Consider the following 18,190-nt stretch of genomic DNA (forward strand, 5'->3'; position numbering starts at 1 on the left):
TGGCTGAGCTCAGCAAGAACAAGCCCATGTCTGTGTTCTCAGCCCTGTGCTCAGCACAACCCCAAACACAACTCCCCCACTGCCTGTGCAAAGGAAAGTAACTCCACCCCAGCCAGAACTAGCACAGGTGCTCTGACGTCTCCACACCCCCTGGTCTTCTTCAGACTGAACAGCCTCAGCTCTCTCAGCCTGTCTCCATAGAGAAGATGCTCCAGTTCTCTTATCAACTTCATGACCTCCTCGGGACTTTCTCTGATGGTTCTAAGTCCTTCTTATGTTGGAGACACCAAACCTGTGCGCAGGACTTCAGGTGGGGTCTCACAAAGGCAGAGTAGAGGGGCAGAATCACCTCTCTCAATCTGCTGGCCACACTCCTTTGGATGCAGCCCAAGACTCCGCTGTTTTCTGGGCTGGGAGTGCTCACTACCAGCACCTGGTGAGTTTTTTATCTACCATCACCCCAAAGTCTTTCTCCGCAGGGCCACTCTTGATCATTTCTCCACCCAGCCTGTTGGTGTGTCTGGGACTGCCATGACTATAGTGTAGGGCCTTGAACTTCACTTTGTTGGACTTCATGAGGGTTTCATGAGCCCCACCTCTCATGCCTGTCAAGGTCCCTCTGGATGGCCCAGCCTTTCCCTCCAGTGTGCAATGCACCACACAACTTGGTGTCATCAGCAAACATGCTGCAGGTGCCTCAATCCCTCTGTCCATGTCACTGACAAAGATGCTGAACAGTGTTGGCCCCAGTATGGACCCCACTCGTCACTGGTCTCCACGTGGACAATGAGACATTGACCACAACTCTTTGCATTCAGCCATCCCGACTGTTCTTTATCCACCAAGTGCTCCATTCATCAAATCCATGTCTCTCCACTTTGGAGACAATGATGTCGTGAGGGACAGTGTCCAAAGCTTCGCATAAGTTTAGACAGATAACATCAGTTGCTCTGCCCCATCCACCAATGCTGTAGCCCTGCCATAGAAGGTCACCAAATTTGTCAGGCATGATTTCCCCTTTGTAAAGCCATGTTGGCTGCCACCAATCACCTCCTTGTCTTCCATTTCCTGGGAGCTGAGGCCATACGTGGTACTGGTGGTACCGGTGGTGCTGGGAGCACATCCAGCTCTTAGGTGAGCTCAGACACACAGTGTGGGGAATGGGAGGGGGCTGGGACCTCAAATGGAGTTCAGGGTGCAGCTGGGGATTGGAGGTGCTATGGAAAAGGCATAGGAGAAAGGTGGAAAAGAGGGAGTGAGATGTGAAGGGGGGTCCCATGACATCCTCTGTACCTCTCCCAACAGTTCCCTGGGGTGCTCGGGGTGGAGCTGCAGTTAAGATGGCAACAGGGGTGGGGGGATTCATGCTGGGGCTCATCATCCTTCCTCTACCTGCACAAGGTAAGCAGTGACTGGGGCCCAGTCAGGAGGCAGGGGAATGGAGGGCATTCCTGGAGTGTCTCCTGTACATGGGGATGCCCCAGCTCTGCGGTTGACCAGGGAGCCAGGCTCCAAATTCTGATGGTGGGTTATTGAGATTGCTCAGCCTCCTCCTGAGCCCAGCTCTCAAAATCGAGTAAGCCCAGGGATTGCTCCCACACAAAAGGTGCCAGGACAGAAAGCTGTTGCTGGCCTTTCCTTCCTTTGGGCAGCCATCACCTGCACAGCAACAATGGGCCCAGGTGTTGTACTACCCAAGGAAAGGCACTGACATCCACTTCAGGAGCCCACCAGCAGAATTTGGTGCCACCAGGTTCCCATTTGCCATCTGTGCAAAAAGCAGGGCCCAGAGTAACCACAGATACCCCTCTCCACTTCTCTGTCTCTCTCACCATCCCAGTGCATCTCCCCATCCCTCTCTTGTTCCCTGGACCCCATTTTCTGGCTCTTTCTCTACCTCCATCTCTCCTTCCTCCTGCTTTTCTCATCTCTCTTTTCTTTCTGTCCTGTGGGACAAATGGGGCAGGCCAGGTAGGACCTGTGAAGTGAGGGGTGGCCTGACCAATGGTTCCCAAAGGGAAAGCAAGGGGCTTTCACGGCTCTTTCATTAGTGCCTGTATTGGGTTTGTGCGGCCAGGTTTTGCTGGTGGGGGAGCTACAGGGATGGCTTCTGCAAGAAGTTGCCAGAAGCTTTCCTGTGTCCAGCAGAGCCAACACCAGCTGGCTCCAGGACGGACACACCACTGGCCAAGGGTGAGTCAAACAGAGATGGCAGTGACACCTCAGGGATAATGGATTCAAGAAGGAAAAAGTTCTTGGGCAGATGGAAGTGGATCCAGAGAAGAGCAGAGTGAGAACATGTGAGAGGAACAGCTCTGCAGACACCCAGGGCAGTGCAGAAGGAGGGGCAGGAGCTGCTCCAGGTGCCAGAGCTGAGATTCCCCTGCAGCCCCTGGAGGCGCCCACGCTGGAGCAGGGGGATGCCCGAAAAGGATGTGAGCCCGTGGGAAGCCTGTGCTGGGATCCCTGTGGATCCCTGGGGAGAGGAGCCCATGCTGGAGCAGCTTTGCTGGAAGGATTTGTGGGGGACCCACGCTGATGCAGGGGAAGGACTCCCAACTCCTCTCCCTGAGCAGCAGCAGGAACAAGGTGTGATGAACTGACCGTGACCCCCATTCCCGTCTCCCTGTGCCACTGGAAGGAGGAGGGAGAGGCCGGGAAGGAGGGAGGGGGTCGGGGAAGGTGTTTATAAGATCTATTTTACTTCTCATTATCCTGCTATAATTTTGATAGCTAATTAATTCAATTCCTATCCCCACCAGACTGTTTTGTCCGTGAGTGCCGTCCCTGGCCCGGCTGGCGATGCTGGGCCTGATGCGCCCAGCACACGGATGGCCCTCCTGGCTGCCAGGGCACTGCTGACTCAGATCCAACTGGGCATCGATCAGGACCCCCGGCTCCCTTCCCGCAGCTGCTCTCCAGACTCTCCTTTCCCAGTCTGTACGCACAGCCAGGGCGCCGGGAAGAGGAGGAGAAAGAGAAGAAGAAGGGATGAAGAAGGAGAAGCAGGGGGAGGACGGATGAAGGACGAGGAGGAGCAGCAAGGATTCAGCAGCAAAAGAAGTAGTCAGAGGAGGAGGAGGGGAAGACGAGAGAGAGGAGGAGGAGCAGGATCAGGGACAGGAAGAGGAGGAGCCACGAGTGCACAGCTCTTTGTAACTGCAGCACCCCCGCCCTGGGAGCGTCGGTTCTCCCCTCCGCATCCCGCAGGTGACCGGGGAGCGGGAGCTCGCCGCAAATATCATGGGGGGGGTTTCCTGGGAGAGTTTTTCTGGGATCTTTTCATCTTTGGATCTTCCGGGATTCCAAAGCTGAGCCGGAAATGCGCCTTGGGGGGATATTGAAGGGTCTCCGGGAGGTGGCGTTTTTGGCGTGGTCCCGGTGGCGGCTGCCGGCAGAGCCCCGGCGGTGGGCGAGGGGGTACCGCGTTCCCGGAGCCGCAGTGGGGGTTGGGCTTCCTGGTCAGGTCCCGCCGCCTCCATTGTCAGCCCGCCCTCGTGGCGATCGCCCGGTACTGGCGGGGGGGTGGGACACCGGTTTTGGGGGCCCTTCGGAAGAGCCGAGGTGTGTGGGGGGAGCCCCAGAGAGGGGAGACCGGAGAGGGGCGATACCGGAGCTGGGGGACCCCCAGCAGCCTGGAGGGGGTCGAGCAGGGAGACGGAGAAGCCTGGAGAAGGGGTACGCTCGGGAGCCAGAAGCGGAGTACCCAGAGAGGGGGCACCGCCGGCAGCCAGGGGAAGGGGGTAGGTTGGAGAGGGCTCCCCCAAGGAACACCAAAGTGGGAAACCCAGAGTGCGGGGAGCTCTGGAACCCCCAGCATCTTGAAGCAGAGAGTCAGGGGAGAAAACACTCCCAGGACTCCCAAAACCCCCGGTATCCCTAAGCAGGGGGACCACGGAGAGGCAGGGGGGACCCACTGGACCCTCAGCAGCCCAGAGAAGAGCGACCACCAGAACTCCCAAATCGGGGAGACCTCTGGGATTCTCAGGACGCTTGGCATCCCAGAGTGGGGATCTCCAATAAACGGAGGACCCCCAGCAGCCTGGGATAAGCGGGACCACTGAAACACCGAAGTGGAGAGACCAGAGAGGGGGAACTCCTGGGAGATTTTTCTTTCGAAGAATGTTGATCTTTTGAAGTTTTTGGAGGGTGAACCTTGGTATTTTGGTTGTTTTTTGAGCTAAATCTTGGTGGTTTGTAGTTTTTGGAGCTGAACTTCCTATTTTAGAGGGTTTTTTGGCTGAATATTGGGGTTTTGGGGGCTGTGTCTTAGTGTTTTGGAGGCTTTTATAGAGGATGCCCAGTGACTTCTAGAGATGGACTTGGGCAGGAGGAATCTCCAATCCAGCACACTCACATCTTGTTTTTTCCCTCCAAACCAGGATTTCTCATTCCCAAACCTTTGCCAAAGGGAGGAGGAGGCTGTGAGGAAGAGGAAGATGCCCCAGGAGCCCCAGGCAGGTGAGGAGGAAGTCAGTGCCCCTTTCCCCCTCTCTCCTGCTCCATCTCCCAGCCCAGCATCGCCCCCGGCTGCAGGACAGCCCCGCTGCCGACGCCGTCCTGCCGGGCACGGACTGGGCGGGGGGGGGGGGGTGTCGTCCTCCTTCCTCTGTCACAGAGGCAAATCTCCGTCATCTCCTTCTTTCTTCCTTCTCCCTTCTTCGTGTTTCTCCCTCCCCTTTCTTCTGCTTTTTCCTTCCTCTCCTTGTTCCTTCTCCTGGTTCCTTCTCTTTCCTGTCTCTCCTTCCTCCTTTTTCTTCATCCTCCTTCCTCTGACTTCCTTTTCCTCATTTCTTCCTCTCATTTCTCCTTCCCCTTCTTCCTTCTCTTTGTTCTCTCTTTTCCTTCGTCCTCCTTTTTCATTCCTCCCCTTCTTCCTTCTTCTGCCTTCCTCACTTCTTTCCTCTACCTCTTCCTGCTCCTTCTTCCTTCCTTTGTCTCCTCTATCCCTCCTCTCCTTGTTCCTTTGACTCGCTCATTCCTTCTTCTTCCTCTCTTTCTTCCTTCCTCTCTTTTTCCCTTCCCCTCCTTCTTCCCTCCTCCCCCAGGGGATGAGCTGCACACAGGGACCAAAGAGGACAAATCCCCACGGCAGAACCTGGTGGAAGAGGCCAGCAGGAGCAGCTCCACGGCGCAGGAATCCAACGGGGAGGAAAAGCCCTGGAGGTCCCCCATGAGGAGGGGCTGCAAACGCAGCCCAGGGAGCTCTGAGGAGGAAAGACTCACCCTGTGCTGGGAAGGTGGCCGGAGATCCAGCCAGAGCTCAGACCTGGTGGTCCATGAGCAACTTCATGACAGGGAGAAGCCCCACAAGTGCTTGGAATGTGGGAAGAGCTTCAGCTGGAGATCTCACCTGATCCGCCACCAGATGATCCACACTGGGGAACGGCCCTACGAGTGCGGGGAATGTGGGAAGAGCTTCAGCCAGAGCTCTGACCTAGTGGTCCACCAGCGCCTTCACACAGGGGAACGCCCGTACATGTGCTTGGAATGTGGGAAGAGCTTCAGCCAGAGGTCCAGCCTCATCTCCCACCAGAAGATCCACACTGGGGAGAGGCCCTATGAGTGTCCCGAGTGTGGGAAGAGGTTTCAGACCAGCTCAGATCTCCTCAAGCATCAGCGTATACACACAGAGGAGAGACCCTTCCGCTGCCCCGACTGCAGGAAGGGCTTCAAGGACAATTCCCACCTCATCATCCACCGGCGCATCCACACCGGGGAGAGGCCCTATGAATGTCCTGAGTGTGGGAAGAGCTTCAGGCATAGCTCAGCCTTGACCCAACACCAACGGCGGCACTGGTAAGCAAAGCCCTGTGAGTGCCCTGACTGCGGGAGGAGCTTTTCCTGCTGCTCCAACTTCATCCTTCATCAGGGAACCCAAATTGGGAAGAGCCCTGGTGACCCACATTGCCGGTGATCCATGTTGGGAAAACGCCTGGCTGGTGGTCTCTAGATCCTCCTGGATCCTCCTCCTGTTGTTTCTTCCAAAGGAGGCCAGGGGTGAACAACCCGGTGTGCCACGACCTTCCTAGAAAGAGTGTCCTGCAAGGAACAACTCTTCCAGGGGCAGTGGCCGCCTTCCCTGGGCAACAAGTGATTTCAGCAAGTGTAGCAATTTCTCAGCTACAAGTGATTCCAGCTCTTGTGATTCAGCTCTTTGTAAAATCACCCAAGGCGAACTCGGGGATAGAGAGACAGGAGCCATGTACAGCAGTTCCACAGAGGTAGCCTTTGTTGTCCAGCAGTCCCTGTGAAGGGAAGGCCAGGGACAAGCCTCCCTACATCAGGGCTAGGGGGCAGAGGTTATATGGGGTAGGCAGGGGGTGGGGTAGAAACCAACTAGCCAACTGGGTACTGGGTATTACCATATAGAAACAAGGCATACTGGGGGTGGTTCACTTTGTCACCACGACCTAGAGGAAGGTTGCTTATCTCTGGGGAAGATTGTCTTGCCCTCAGGCCTCTCTTCTCCAAGGGAGAGCAGAGGCTCTTGTGGCAAGGGCTCCCAGCCCTCCACACCCCGTAGGCACCTGGACGAAGGCAGGGGCAGGAACATCCATTGGGACTCAGATCGACATTGGAAATTCATTGGGAAGAGGTGATTTTTTAACTTTACACCCTAAAAAATGTCACCTGGTCTGTCCAGTTGTTTCTTCTCGTGGCATCAAGCAATGCTGGATGATCTTGGACATCTTTTCCAACCTAAGTAATTTCCATGTCTATCCCACTGAAACACCCAGAACTGAGGTAAAAGTAAAAAAATTAAAGAGATCTGAAACTGCACCATTTTACTGGGATTTGGGGGTGAATTTGGGGTTGGTTCACAGGATTTTTTGGGAGGATTTGGGTGTTGTGGAGCAGCCCAACCAGGCAGATGGGGCCATGATTAGAGTTGTTCCGGCAGAACGTTTCCGCCTGAGCCCATCTGCTCTCCAGGAATTCCGGTTGTCTGTCCCAGTCCCTGGCCTGGGTCTGCCCATCCAGGGTGTCCCCCACAAAGTGCCCAAATCGCTGCTGAAGTGCCTGAGCTGCTCCCGGCTGGGGATGTTCCTGTCCACCAGCCTGTCCTGGTCAGTGCCATGGGGGCTGGGAGGGGTTTTAGTGGCTCCTGGGAGGACTGGGAGGAGCTTTTGCGGCTCTTGGGTGCATTTGTGGTGCTGGGAAGGGGTTTGGCAGGGTCTGTGAGGGAGTTTTGGGGTGTTGGCAGGGCTGTGTGGCTTGGAGAGAATTTGGGTGGGTGTTGGGGGAGATGGGAAGGGGATTTTGTGGCTTTTGGGGCCATTTCTATTGCAGGGAGTGGTTGGGGGAGTCCTGGCTGGGAGCTGTGGGGTGGTTTGAGGGGTCTGGGAGTGGCTGTGGGGCTGGGAGGGGGTTTTAGGGCAGTTGTGACCTCCCCCCCAGATCCCCAAAGCTGCCACCAGACCCCACCCCCCAAGATGCTGCCGATGGGGGTTGGGGGCTCCATGTTGGGGTTCATCCTCCTGGCACTGCAGGAGAAGGTGAGGGGGGTCCCCAGGGGCTGTGTGTGTCCCCCCAGAGCGTGTGTGCCCCCCCCATCCCGGTGTCACCCCCTTTTCCCTGCCCACAGGGCTCCTGAGCCAGCCCCTGCTGCCCCGGGAGGGAATTTGGGGAGGGGGCAGAGGGGGTGCACAGCCCCTGCTGGGGGATGACCCCGGCCCAGCGCCCTTCGTTCAGCACCGAGCTGGGCTTGGGGCCGCAGGAGGAAGAGGCTGATGGGAAGCAGATCCTGCAGGGGGGACAGGGCTTGGGCTCAGGGCAAGGTCCTGCCCTGCACACCTGGCTCAGGTGTGAGCCTGCCCCGGGAAGGGAGCGGGACATTCCCATCCCCACGGATCAGGGCTGGGAGCAGCGCTGGGAGCACGGACATGGAAATACTGGGAGCGACTGGGACTGCACTGAGGGCTACTGGGAGCAACTGCGAATGACGGGTGCATGCTGGAGGCAACTGGGATATACTGAGAGAGACTGGTGATGAGCAGAAAAGACTCCACTACTGGAATAAGTAGTAAAGTAGGTATGTTTATTCCAGCGCTGGGACACATGGGTGATAGCTCCTCCAAAGTCATGCGTGCCGACAGCTGCATTCAGCTTGGTATTTATCGGGTTACAAGTTCCATATTCATTGAGTTTCCCAATATGTCTATACATATTCATTGCCTAGCCTCGCTTTGTATTACAATGAGCCCAAAAGCCATTTACATCCGCGTTGTGCTTGCGCAGTGTTGTCTGGTGGTTGTGGGCAGGGGTCTCTAAGATGAAATAAGAGTCTTCCTCAGATGAAGTAAAGGGTCTTCCTCATCCTGAACTTTTCACCTTTCCTCCCTGCGCATGCTCTTTATGTCCCTGGCCTAAGTCCAAACTTCAAGACTGGTTTGAGTTAGTTTTAGATTAAAACTAGGATCTTTGGTCAAGATTCCTTTGCCTTATCAATAGTCTCATATCTTCTCATCCTGTTTTGGTAGGCACAATAAGTGTTGGGCAAGCTGTATGCATTGCTTCTAACAAACAACTTCTTAGCAAATCATTTAACCTCTGCTTCCCCATCCCCCTGATTCAAGTTAGTCCCAGTTGCTCTCCGTGTGTTCCCAGTCACCCCCAGTATGGTTACAGACACTCCCAGTACATCCCAGTTCCCGTCAGCATGCACCCAGTCACCCCCAGCATGCTCCCAGTCCTTCCTACTTCTTCCCAGTTGCTTTCAGCATGATTGCAGTTGCTCACAGCCATTCCCAGTCAAACCCAGGATGATTCCAGTCACCCTCAGTATGATCCCAGTCTCACCCAGCTGCTCCCACCGTAATTCCAGTATGATCCCACTTGCCTCCAGCATAGTTCCAGGTGTTCCCGGTTCCTCCCAGTATGATCCCAGTTGCCCCTAGAATAGTCCCAGTCACGCCCAGTTGCCCCCAGCATAGATCCAGTTGCTCCCAGGTGCCTCCAGCGTAGTCCCAGTTATTCCCAGCATGGTCCCAGCTGTTCCCAGTGTGTTTCCAGTAAGCCCCAGTGTGGTTACAGACACTCCCAGTATAACCCAGTTGGCCTCAGCATGCTTGTAGTCATTCCCAGGCACTCCCAGTTGCCCAGTAAGGTTCTAGTTACCTCAGAAGGATCCCAGTAGGACCCATAGTCACTGTCAGTCTGGTTCCAGTCTCTCCCAGTATGATCCCAGTTACCCCAAATGTGATCCCAACTGCTCCCTCTCAATGCCAGTATGATCCCAGTCACTTCCTGCCACTTCCAGTATGATCCCAGTTGCACCCAGTCACCCCCAGTATGTCCCCAGTCACTCCCAGATACTCCCATTATTATTTCAGTCATGCCCAGAGTGACTCCCTCTCACTGCCAGTGTGGGCCCAGTTGCTCCCAGTTACTCCAAATATGATCCCATTTGCTCCCTGTGTGGTCTCTGTTGCTCCCAGTCACCTCCAGTATGGTTCCAGTCATGGCCAGCACCGTTCCAGTCATGGCCAGCACCTTTCCAGTCACTCCCAGTCTGATTCCAGTATGATCGCAGTCACTCTCCGATACCCCCAGTACTATTCCAGTCACTGCCAGTATGATCCCAGCCAGTTCCAGTTCCAGTAGGATCCCAGTATGACTGCGGCATGGGCACAGCTCCTCCCATGATCTTCCAGTGTGGTTCCAGATGAACCCAGTTGCCCCTAGTATAGTCCCTGTCTCTCCCCATATGATCCCAGTCCCTCCCAGCATTGTCCCAGTCGTGCCCAGTTGCCCCCAGTTCAGACCCAGTTGCTCCCACTTGCTCCCAGTAGCCCCCAGCATGGTCCCATTTCTCCCCAGCATGGTCCTGGTTGCTCCCAGTGTGGTCCCAGTAAATCCCAGTATGGTTACTGACACTCCCAGTATATCCCAGTTGGCCTCAGCATGCTTGTAGTCATTCCCAGTCCCACCCAGTGTCCCCAGTAAGGTTCCAGTTACCCCAGTACAAAGCAGTGACTGCCAGTGGTGCCACTCCTGGGATCCCCCAGCCCTCTCTGCGTTCCCCCCTCCCGGCTCTCCAGGCTCCCCAGAGGAGCCCCAAGGGCTGCAAGTCCCCACCCAGGGTCCCCAGCAAGGCCCAGTTTGGATGTGCAGCCCCCAGTTTTCCCAGTTTCCCTCTCCTTTCCCCGGGCCGGGTTCCCCCGCCCCCAGCGGGTGGGAGCAGCCGAGAGCCCCGCGCTGCCCATCCCGACCTGTCCCGGCTCCATCCCCGCTGCTCCCGCGGGCTGCGAGGGGCTCGGGAACGGGGGACCCAGGGTGTCACTGGTCCTGGGGCGGGAGGAGGAGGAAGAGGTGGGACAAGGGAGGATGAAGAAAAGGAGAAGGAAGCATGAGGTCGAGCACTCCCTGAATTCACAGCCCCCCACCCGTGGGAGTATCGCCCCCCATCCCGCAGGTGCCCGGGGAGGGGGAGCTCAGCCCAGATATCCTGGGGCGTCCCTGGGTTGGGTTTTTTTGGGGGAGAAGTTTGGAGTATGGAGAACTCCAAAGCTGAGCACACAATGCCCCTTGCAGGGACATTGGGGGGTCCCCAGGAGGTGTTTTTGGGGGGTCCTGGTGGTGGTGCCAGCAGAGCTCTGGCAGCGGGCAGGGGGATGTGGGGTCCCTCCCGCGGTGGTGGTTGGGTCTGCCCAGGTCAGGCATGGCCAACTCCAGCCTGGAACCAGGGGGCTGCGGGACCCCCCAGGAGAGCCGAAGGGGGGAACTTGAGGACCCCCAGAGATGGGAGAGCAGAGAGGGGCAGTACCGGGACCATGGGAGCCCCGGCAGTCTGGAGGAGCGAACCCCTGTGACCCCCAGGACCCCAAAGTGGGGAGCCCAGAGAGGGGGGAGTGCTGCCAGTCACGGGACCCTCAACAGCCTGGAGAGGGGGAGGGGGGACTCCTTGGACCCCCTGCACCCCGAAGCAGAGAATAAGGGGAGAAGGATCCCTTGGACCCCATAACCCCCAGCATCCCTAAGTGGGGAGACCAAAGGTGGAGCTTTTTGGATTCCTGGACTCCCAGCAGCCTGGGGAGGGCAGGGACCAAGTAGATGGGGGACCCCAATAGAAGCGTGATCCCCAGCAGCTGGGACGGGGGGAACCCCCCAACATCAGAGTGGTGGGACTAGAGAGGTGGAATTCCTGTGAGGCTTTTTCAGGGCTGAATGTTGGTGTTTGGGAGGTTTTTCTGGACCCCAGATGCCCGGTGACTTGTAGAGATGGACTTGGGCAGGGGGACATTCAGACTCAACGTGCTTCTCCCTTGTTTTTCCCCAAACCAGGATTTCCCATTCCCAACCCTTGGCCAGATGGAGGAGGAGGCTGTGAGGAAGAGGAAGATGCCGCAGGACCCCCAGGCAGGTGAGGAGGAAGTCCCTGCCCCTTTCCCCCTCTCTCCTGCTCCATCTCCCAGCCCAGCATCGCCCCTGGCTGCAGGACAACCCCGCTGCCGACGCCGTCCTGCCGGGGACAGACTGGGGGGATCTCCTTCCCCTTCCCTCTGGCACAGAGGCAAATGCCATCCTCTCCTTGTCCTTCCTCCCCCAGACAAGGAGCTGAGGATGGAGCCCAGGGAGGACAAATCCCCACAGCAGAACCTGGTGGAAGAGGCCGTTTTGAGCGGCTCCATGGTGCAGGAATCCAACGGGGAGGAAAAGCCCCAGAGATCCGGCGGGAGGAGGGGCTGCAAACGCAGCCCAGGGAGGTCCAAGGAGGAAGGCGGCCGGAGATCCAGCCAGAGCTCAGACCTGGTGGTTCATGAGCATCTTCAAACCAGGGAGAAGCCCCACAAGTGCTTGGAATGTGGGAAGAGCTTCAGCTGGAGATCTCACCTGATCCGCCACCAGATGATCCACACTGGGGAACGGCCCTACGAGTGTGGGGAATGTGGGAAGAGCTTCAGAGACAGCTCTGAGCTGATCCGCCACCAGATGATCCACACTGGGGAGAGGCCCTACAAGTGTGGGGAGTGTGGGAAGTGCTTCAGCCGGAGCTTCAACCTGATCCTCCACCAGATGATCCACACCGGGGAGAGGCCCTATGAGTGTCGGGAATGTGGGAAAAGCTTCAGCCACGGCTCCAGCCTGATCCGCCACCAGAGGACCCACACTGGGGAGAGGCCCTATGAGTGTACTGAGTGTGGGAAGAGGTTTACGACCAGCGGCCATCTCCTCCTGCACCAGCGGATTCACACAGAGGAGAGACCCTTCCGCTGTCCCGACTGCAGGAAGGGCTTCAAATACAACTCCATTCTTGTCAGCCACCAGCGCATCCACACCGGGGAGAGGCCCTATGAGTGTCCCAAGTGTGGCAAGAGCTTCACACAGAGCTCTAACTTGACCAGACACCAACAGAAGCACCAGTAAGTGAAGCCCTGCGAGTGCCCCGACTGCAGAAGAGCTTCGTCCGCTGCTCCAACTTCATCCTCCACTGAAGGACCCACATTCCCTGTATCCATGTTGGGAAGCCACCTGGCTGGTTGTCTCCATATCCTTCTGAATCCCCATAGGCACCAGGGATGATGATATTTGGGAGGATTTGGGGGTTCTGAGGGGAGATGGAGGAGTTTTCTCAATTGCTTTGCACTCCAGAAGATGAGAGGCCTTGATCTGTCACCTCACAACCACCGAATTCCACTGAAAACTGTTCAGTTCCCACTCCAAATGGCTCAGTCACATTCCAAAAGTACTTGACCCTACAGCCCCCTCATAATCTTCAGGAGGGGCTGGATGGGCATTCAGAGGGTCTGGATGGAGTGGGAGGTACATGGTGGGGGATGGGCAATGGGAGGGGGGCAGGGGTTTGGAATGAAGAGCTGAAGGCCGGGGGGAATCTCCTTTCTGTGTGGTATCCCCCACATCTGAGGGCATTTGGTTTATCCCCAGTTCCTGAGGGGTTTTTTGGGTACCCCCCGATCCTGAGGAGGGGATACAGGGAGACAAGGGATGACATGTGGCTCCGACACTTGGAGTGGGCACCACAGGGAGGGACATGGGGAGCCCATTTAGGGGAAGGTCCTGCTGCTTTCTGACAATTTTGGGGGCTAGAAATGGCTTTTGGAGTTTTCCCGCTGTTATAAATGAAGTCTGTAATTCGTGCTGTTACGTATAAAAATGAACTGTAATAAAACTATACAGAGCCAGAGCTTCAAAGCCCCCCACCAGCCTGGCTGAGAGGAAAATTTTACAACACTGGAGCAGTTGAAAAGGAAGTTCTTTCACCACAGAAGTAATCAATAAGTGAGGATTCCACCCCAGGTGGGGTAGGATCTTATCACCGGGACATTAACACTATGATGACTTGATCACTATCTTCTGGTATCTACACCTCAGCCGATAAGGAATTGGACATTCCGGGAACTCCATTGAGGGTTCCAGGAATCGAAGACAGACAAATTCATCACCGAAGAGTGGAAATTCATCACATCTAGAAGATCCTTTGTCCAGCCTTGCACTGTGAAAGAAGAACTTAATGAATATGTTAAAGAACGAGAAGAATGGACTGGACTTGAACACTCCCCAAAAATCGTATAAAAATAACCCGGACAAGGCAGCTGGCATGAACTTGGGAGGTCTGATGTGATAGAGGTCAGATCTATGCATGTTCACCCAGCTCCGATCCTGGGTTCGGTGCTACTTTTCTCGATCTTGGCTTTTGAGACTGATATTTCGGCCGAATAATAAATTTTATTTCTTTATTAATTTTGATTGGACTATCTCGTTTATCACACCGCTAATTCAGGAAGCTGAGGTGACACTTCCTCCTCATTTTCTGACAGTGAGGAGACGCCGTTTTGGGGAGGATCCTGCTGCTTTCCACCAACCTGGGGCAGGGATATAAATGGCTTGTGGGCCCCATGCCTCATTTTGGGGGGTTGGGGTGACCCCATGGTTCCACCGGTGTCTGAGGGAGGGCTATAACTCCCAGTTTTGGTGGTTATAAGCAGCTTGTGGGGGTCCCACGTTTGAGGGAGGCCACCAGCTCCCACCCCAAAGCAGCCTTTGGCCAATAGGAGCGTGCGGCGGTGATGACTCAGCAGTTGCTATGGTGTTCTGGTTTGGCCAAATTTAGAAATATATCCTCTGATGGGGGATACACATCATAAGGTCACCCCAAGACGTGGAGATGTGCAGGTGCCAGAGACCATAACACTTTTAAACCAATCAGAAAATGCACAAAACAATTTTTACTCAGAGCTTTTCTCACCGATGACTCCTGTACTGGTTTTGTACAGCCTTGTTTTTGGTGGTGAGGGGGCCACAGAGGTGACTCCTGTGAGATGCTGCTGGAAGCTTCCACCATGTCCAGCAGCGCCAATCCCCGATGGCTCTGAAGATGGACATGCTGCTGGCCAAAACTGGGCCAATGAGAGAGGCTGGTAATGCCTCTGGGATAACAGATTTAAGAAGAAAATCAAAACAAAGTCACAGTTTTGGCTTCTGGTCAGAGAAGAGGAGGAGGTGAGAATGTGTGAGGGAAACAACATGGAGGGACCAAGGTCAGTGGAGAAGGTGGGGGAGGAGGTGCTCCAGGTGCCAGAGCTGAGATTCCTCTGCAGGCTGTGGTGAAGGAGCCCCTGGGGATCCACAGGGGATGCAGAGATCCACCCTCACCCGTGAGGGGAGGTGCCCGTGCCAGAGCAGGTGGATGCCTGGCTGTGATCCAGCGAAACACCCAGTGGAGAGAGAGAGGGCCCTGCTCCCAGACTTGGCGGACTGCACCCTGTGGAAGACAGACCCACGGCGCAGCAGTTTTGGGAGGACTCTGTGCCCGTGGGAGGGCTTCACACTGCAGCAGGTGCGGTGTGGCTGCTGCTTGTGACAGTGGGCCCATGCTGGAGAAGTTCACGGAGAACTGTCTCCCGTGGGAGGGAGCCCACAACCTCACAGAGGAAGGACCAAACCCCTGTACCCTGTTTCCCTGCGCTGTCGGTGGGAAGGAGGGAGGAGTTGGGGGGGGAGGGGGAAGTGTTCTAAGGGCTTATTTTATTTCTCATTATCCTCCTCTGATTTAAGTTGAGCCTGTTTCACTCTTTGTTGGGGTTTTGGGAGCTCCCCTTCTGTTTTCTTTTTTCCCTTGAGGAATTTTCCCCATATATGTTTCCGAGCTGACAAATTGCTGGGTGCTTGGGAGAAACAAAAGACTTGGCCATTGAGGGAGGGGTCCCAGGGGCTACTCTTTTTCACCTGGGCTTGCGGGAAGCTAGTTCTCCGCATTTGGACAGAGAGAGAGGCTGGAAAGAATTCATGAGCACTGCAGGCTGCTGGGTTTTTTCAGCTGCCTTCCTTCTACTGGAGAAACCCCAAGATCCCAAGCCCGCCTTTCCCTGCCCCGCTGGGAGCTGGGCTGCAGCCGTAACTGCACCAAAGGGGAAAGGGCCAGACAGCTGAGAAGGCTGGCACTGGGTTTGTGGTTCTGTTTACTGTTACTGCCATAGATGTTGTTTGTTTGACTTGTTATATATGTGAAAAACGAGGTTCACTCTTAGTAAAATTTTAAGAAAAGTTTAATAAAAGGGACAATTAGGAGACAACAGCAAAAAGGGCATTACAGCCGGGTGCTTTGGCAGAGATCCAAAGGCACACCTCTACATCCAAAAGATCGTCTTTAAAAGTACATCTCTTATTGCATATTCATCACAATCACGCATGATTCATAAAGTCTTTGGAGTTTCTGTGTATCATCCCATCAGCCTTATCTTCCTCCTTGGCTCCATTCCATCTCTGCTCCCTCCATAAATTCTTCTCTCTCTGGTTTCTGGTTTTTCTTCTCTGATAAGATACTCCAGAAATGTGAAGACTTTCTCTGCCTATCTTTTCTAAATTGACTACATAAACAATAGACATTCTATATCATGTATTACATTACAGAACCTAGGAAAAGTTTTTCTAACATTAAGGAACATACAAAAAGCCAACATCACAATACATTAATAACAATTATTTAACATGCAAAAAGCCAACATCACAATACATTTATAACATATATATATAATATTAAAGAACTGTTATTGCTGTTCCTCATATCTTTGCCTGAAAGCCCCTTAATTTCAAAATTATAATAATTCGGAGGGAAGGGAGTTGCATTTTTTCATTTCAAAGGAGACTCCTGCCTTTCTTGGCAGACACCTGTCTTTGAAACCCAGACAGATCATAGTGCCCAATTTGGGGCCTGAGGGCATTAAGAGAAAGGGGTGAAAAAGGAATAACAGTTCCTGGGTAACTTAATTTTTTTGTGCTGGATATAGGAACCTTGTTAGGCAGCACTATGTGGAAGAAGGCCCACTGGCAGCATAGAGGAAAACCAGTCTGGGCTGCTGAGGAGTGGAAAGGCATTGCCACTCGGGTAGAGAAGCTACCTGCGAAAGTCCGTCATGTAGATGCCCATGTCCCCAAGAGTTGGGCTGATGAAGAACATTGTTACAACAAACAGGTAGATCAGGCTGCAAAAATAGAGGTGTCCCAGATAGACTTGGATTGGCAACATAAAGGAGAGTTGTTCCTAGCTCGATGGGCCCATGATGCCTCAGGCCATCAAGGCAGAGATGCCACCTATAAGTGGGCACGAGATCGAGGGGTGGATCTAACCATGGGCAGTATCTCCCAGGTGATCCATGACTGTGAGACATGCGCTGCGATCAAGCAGGCCAAGCGGGTGAAGCCCCTGTGGTACGGTGGGCGATGGTCCAAATACAAGTATGGGGAGGCCTGGCAGATTGATTACATCACACTGCCTCAAACCCACCAAGGCAAGCGCTGTGTGCTCACAATGGTAGAAGCCACCACTGGATGGCTGGAGACCTACCCTGTGCCTCATGCTACTGCCCGGAACACCATCCTGGGCCTTGAAAAGCAAGTCCTTTGGAGGCATGGCACCCCTGAGAGAATCGAGTCTGACAATGGGACTCATTTCAAGAACAGCCTTATCAACACCTGGGCTAGAGAACATGGCATAGAGTGGGTGTACCACATCCCTTACCATGCACCAGCAGCTGGGAAGGTTGAGCGGTGTAATGGACTGCTTAAAACCACCTTGAAAGCACTGGGTGGGGGGACTTTCAAAAACTGGTAGGTGCATTTAGCAAGAGCCCCCTGGTTAATTAACACCTGAGGCTCCACCAGCCAAGCAGGCCCTGCCCAATCTGAACCCCTACAAACAACAGACAGGGATAAGGTTCCAGTGGCACACGAGTGGTATGCTTTGGAAAAACTGTTTGGGTTAATTCTGCCTCGAGCAAAGACAAATCCATCCGTGGGGTTGTTTTTGCTCAGGGACCAGGTTGCACCTGGTGAGTGATGCAAAAGGATGGAGAGACCCGATGCTTACCTCAAGGGGACCTTGTTTTAGGGTGAACTACCCATGGCTTTGTACTCCTATCAGTATCTGCATGTATATATGTATATGTATATAATTTGGGTGATGCATGTATTTATATGGTTAAAACGGTTAAGTTTGATGTAACATGTTAGTATGGGAAAAATTCCGGGTGGATAATGTTGGGGTTTTGGGGAGTTCCCCTTCTGTTTTCTTTTTTCTCTTGAGGAATTTTTCCCATATATGTTGCCAGGGTGGCAAATTGCTGGGTGCTTGGGAGAAACAAAAGACCTGGCAACTGAGGGAAGGGGTCCAACGGGCTACTCTCTTTTCACCTGGGCTTGTGAGCTGTTTGCTTTCTTGGCGTTCTGATGGAGAGGCTGGAAGGAATTCTGCAGAAGCACTGCCAGCTTCTGTTTTTTTTGGCTGCCTTCCTTCTACCGGAGAAACCCCGGGATCCCAAGCCCACCTTTCCCTGCCCTGCTGGGAGCCGGGCTGCAGCCGCCCTGTCCCCACTGTTGCGTTGGAGCCTTCGCTATTCTGTAGCCACGCATGCCCTGCCTGCCAAGACCTCCGGGGGTTCCACTGCAGCTCCAGAGTTTGATCCATCTCGTCTGCCACCTGGGATTTGTACTCGTCCCTGCCGTTCCAGCCTGCTGTTTCTGAGGGTCCGGCCGGACACCGGGATCGGCTGCCCAGGGGTTTGTGAAGCCTTTGTCCCATCCCTTCCCGGGATCCCAGGGCACCAGTGCCGCGTGCTCCCCGAGCTCGCTCCGGAGCGCCCCCTGCAGCCGCGGGGGAACCATCGCACCTGCCCTGCTCACCGGGAGCCGCCAGCGCCCCTGCCGGCTGCGAGCGGAACTGCACCGGGGG

General features: G+C 54.8%; 1 protein-coding gene and 1 long non-coding RNA gene across 2 annotated transcripts; both read left to right on the plus strand.

The window, feature by feature from the left end:
• Window positions 1-3,103: 3,103 nt before the first annotated feature.
• Window positions 3,104-13,704, plus strand: LOC120412083 (zinc finger protein 418-like). The gene is given in 5 exon segments (XM_039572413.1): window positions 3,104-3,210; window positions 4,383-4,461; window positions 5,049-5,828; window positions 11,723-12,394; window positions 12,397-13,704. Coding segments are annotated over 4 exon segments (1,515 nt in total). The 5' UTR covers window positions 3,104-3,210; window positions 4,383-4,439; the 3' UTR covers window positions 12,438-13,704.
• Window positions 8,673-11,642, plus strand: LOC120412084. The gene is made up of 3 exons (XR_005604746.1): window positions 8,673-10,417; window positions 11,287-11,365; window positions 11,552-11,642. It is a non-coding gene; the product is annotated as an uncharacterized LOC120412084 (long non-coding RNA).
• Window positions 13,705-18,190: the final 4,486 nt, after the last annotated feature.

The sequence above is a fragment of the Corvus cornix genome, unplaced genomic scaffold, assembly GCF_000738735.6.
Source record: "Corvus cornix cornix isolate S_Up_H32 unplaced genomic scaffold, ASM73873v5 scaffold10, whole genome shotgun sequence".
Lineage (NCBI taxonomy): Eukaryota > Metazoa > Chordata > Aves > Passeriformes > Corvidae > Corvus > Corvus cornix.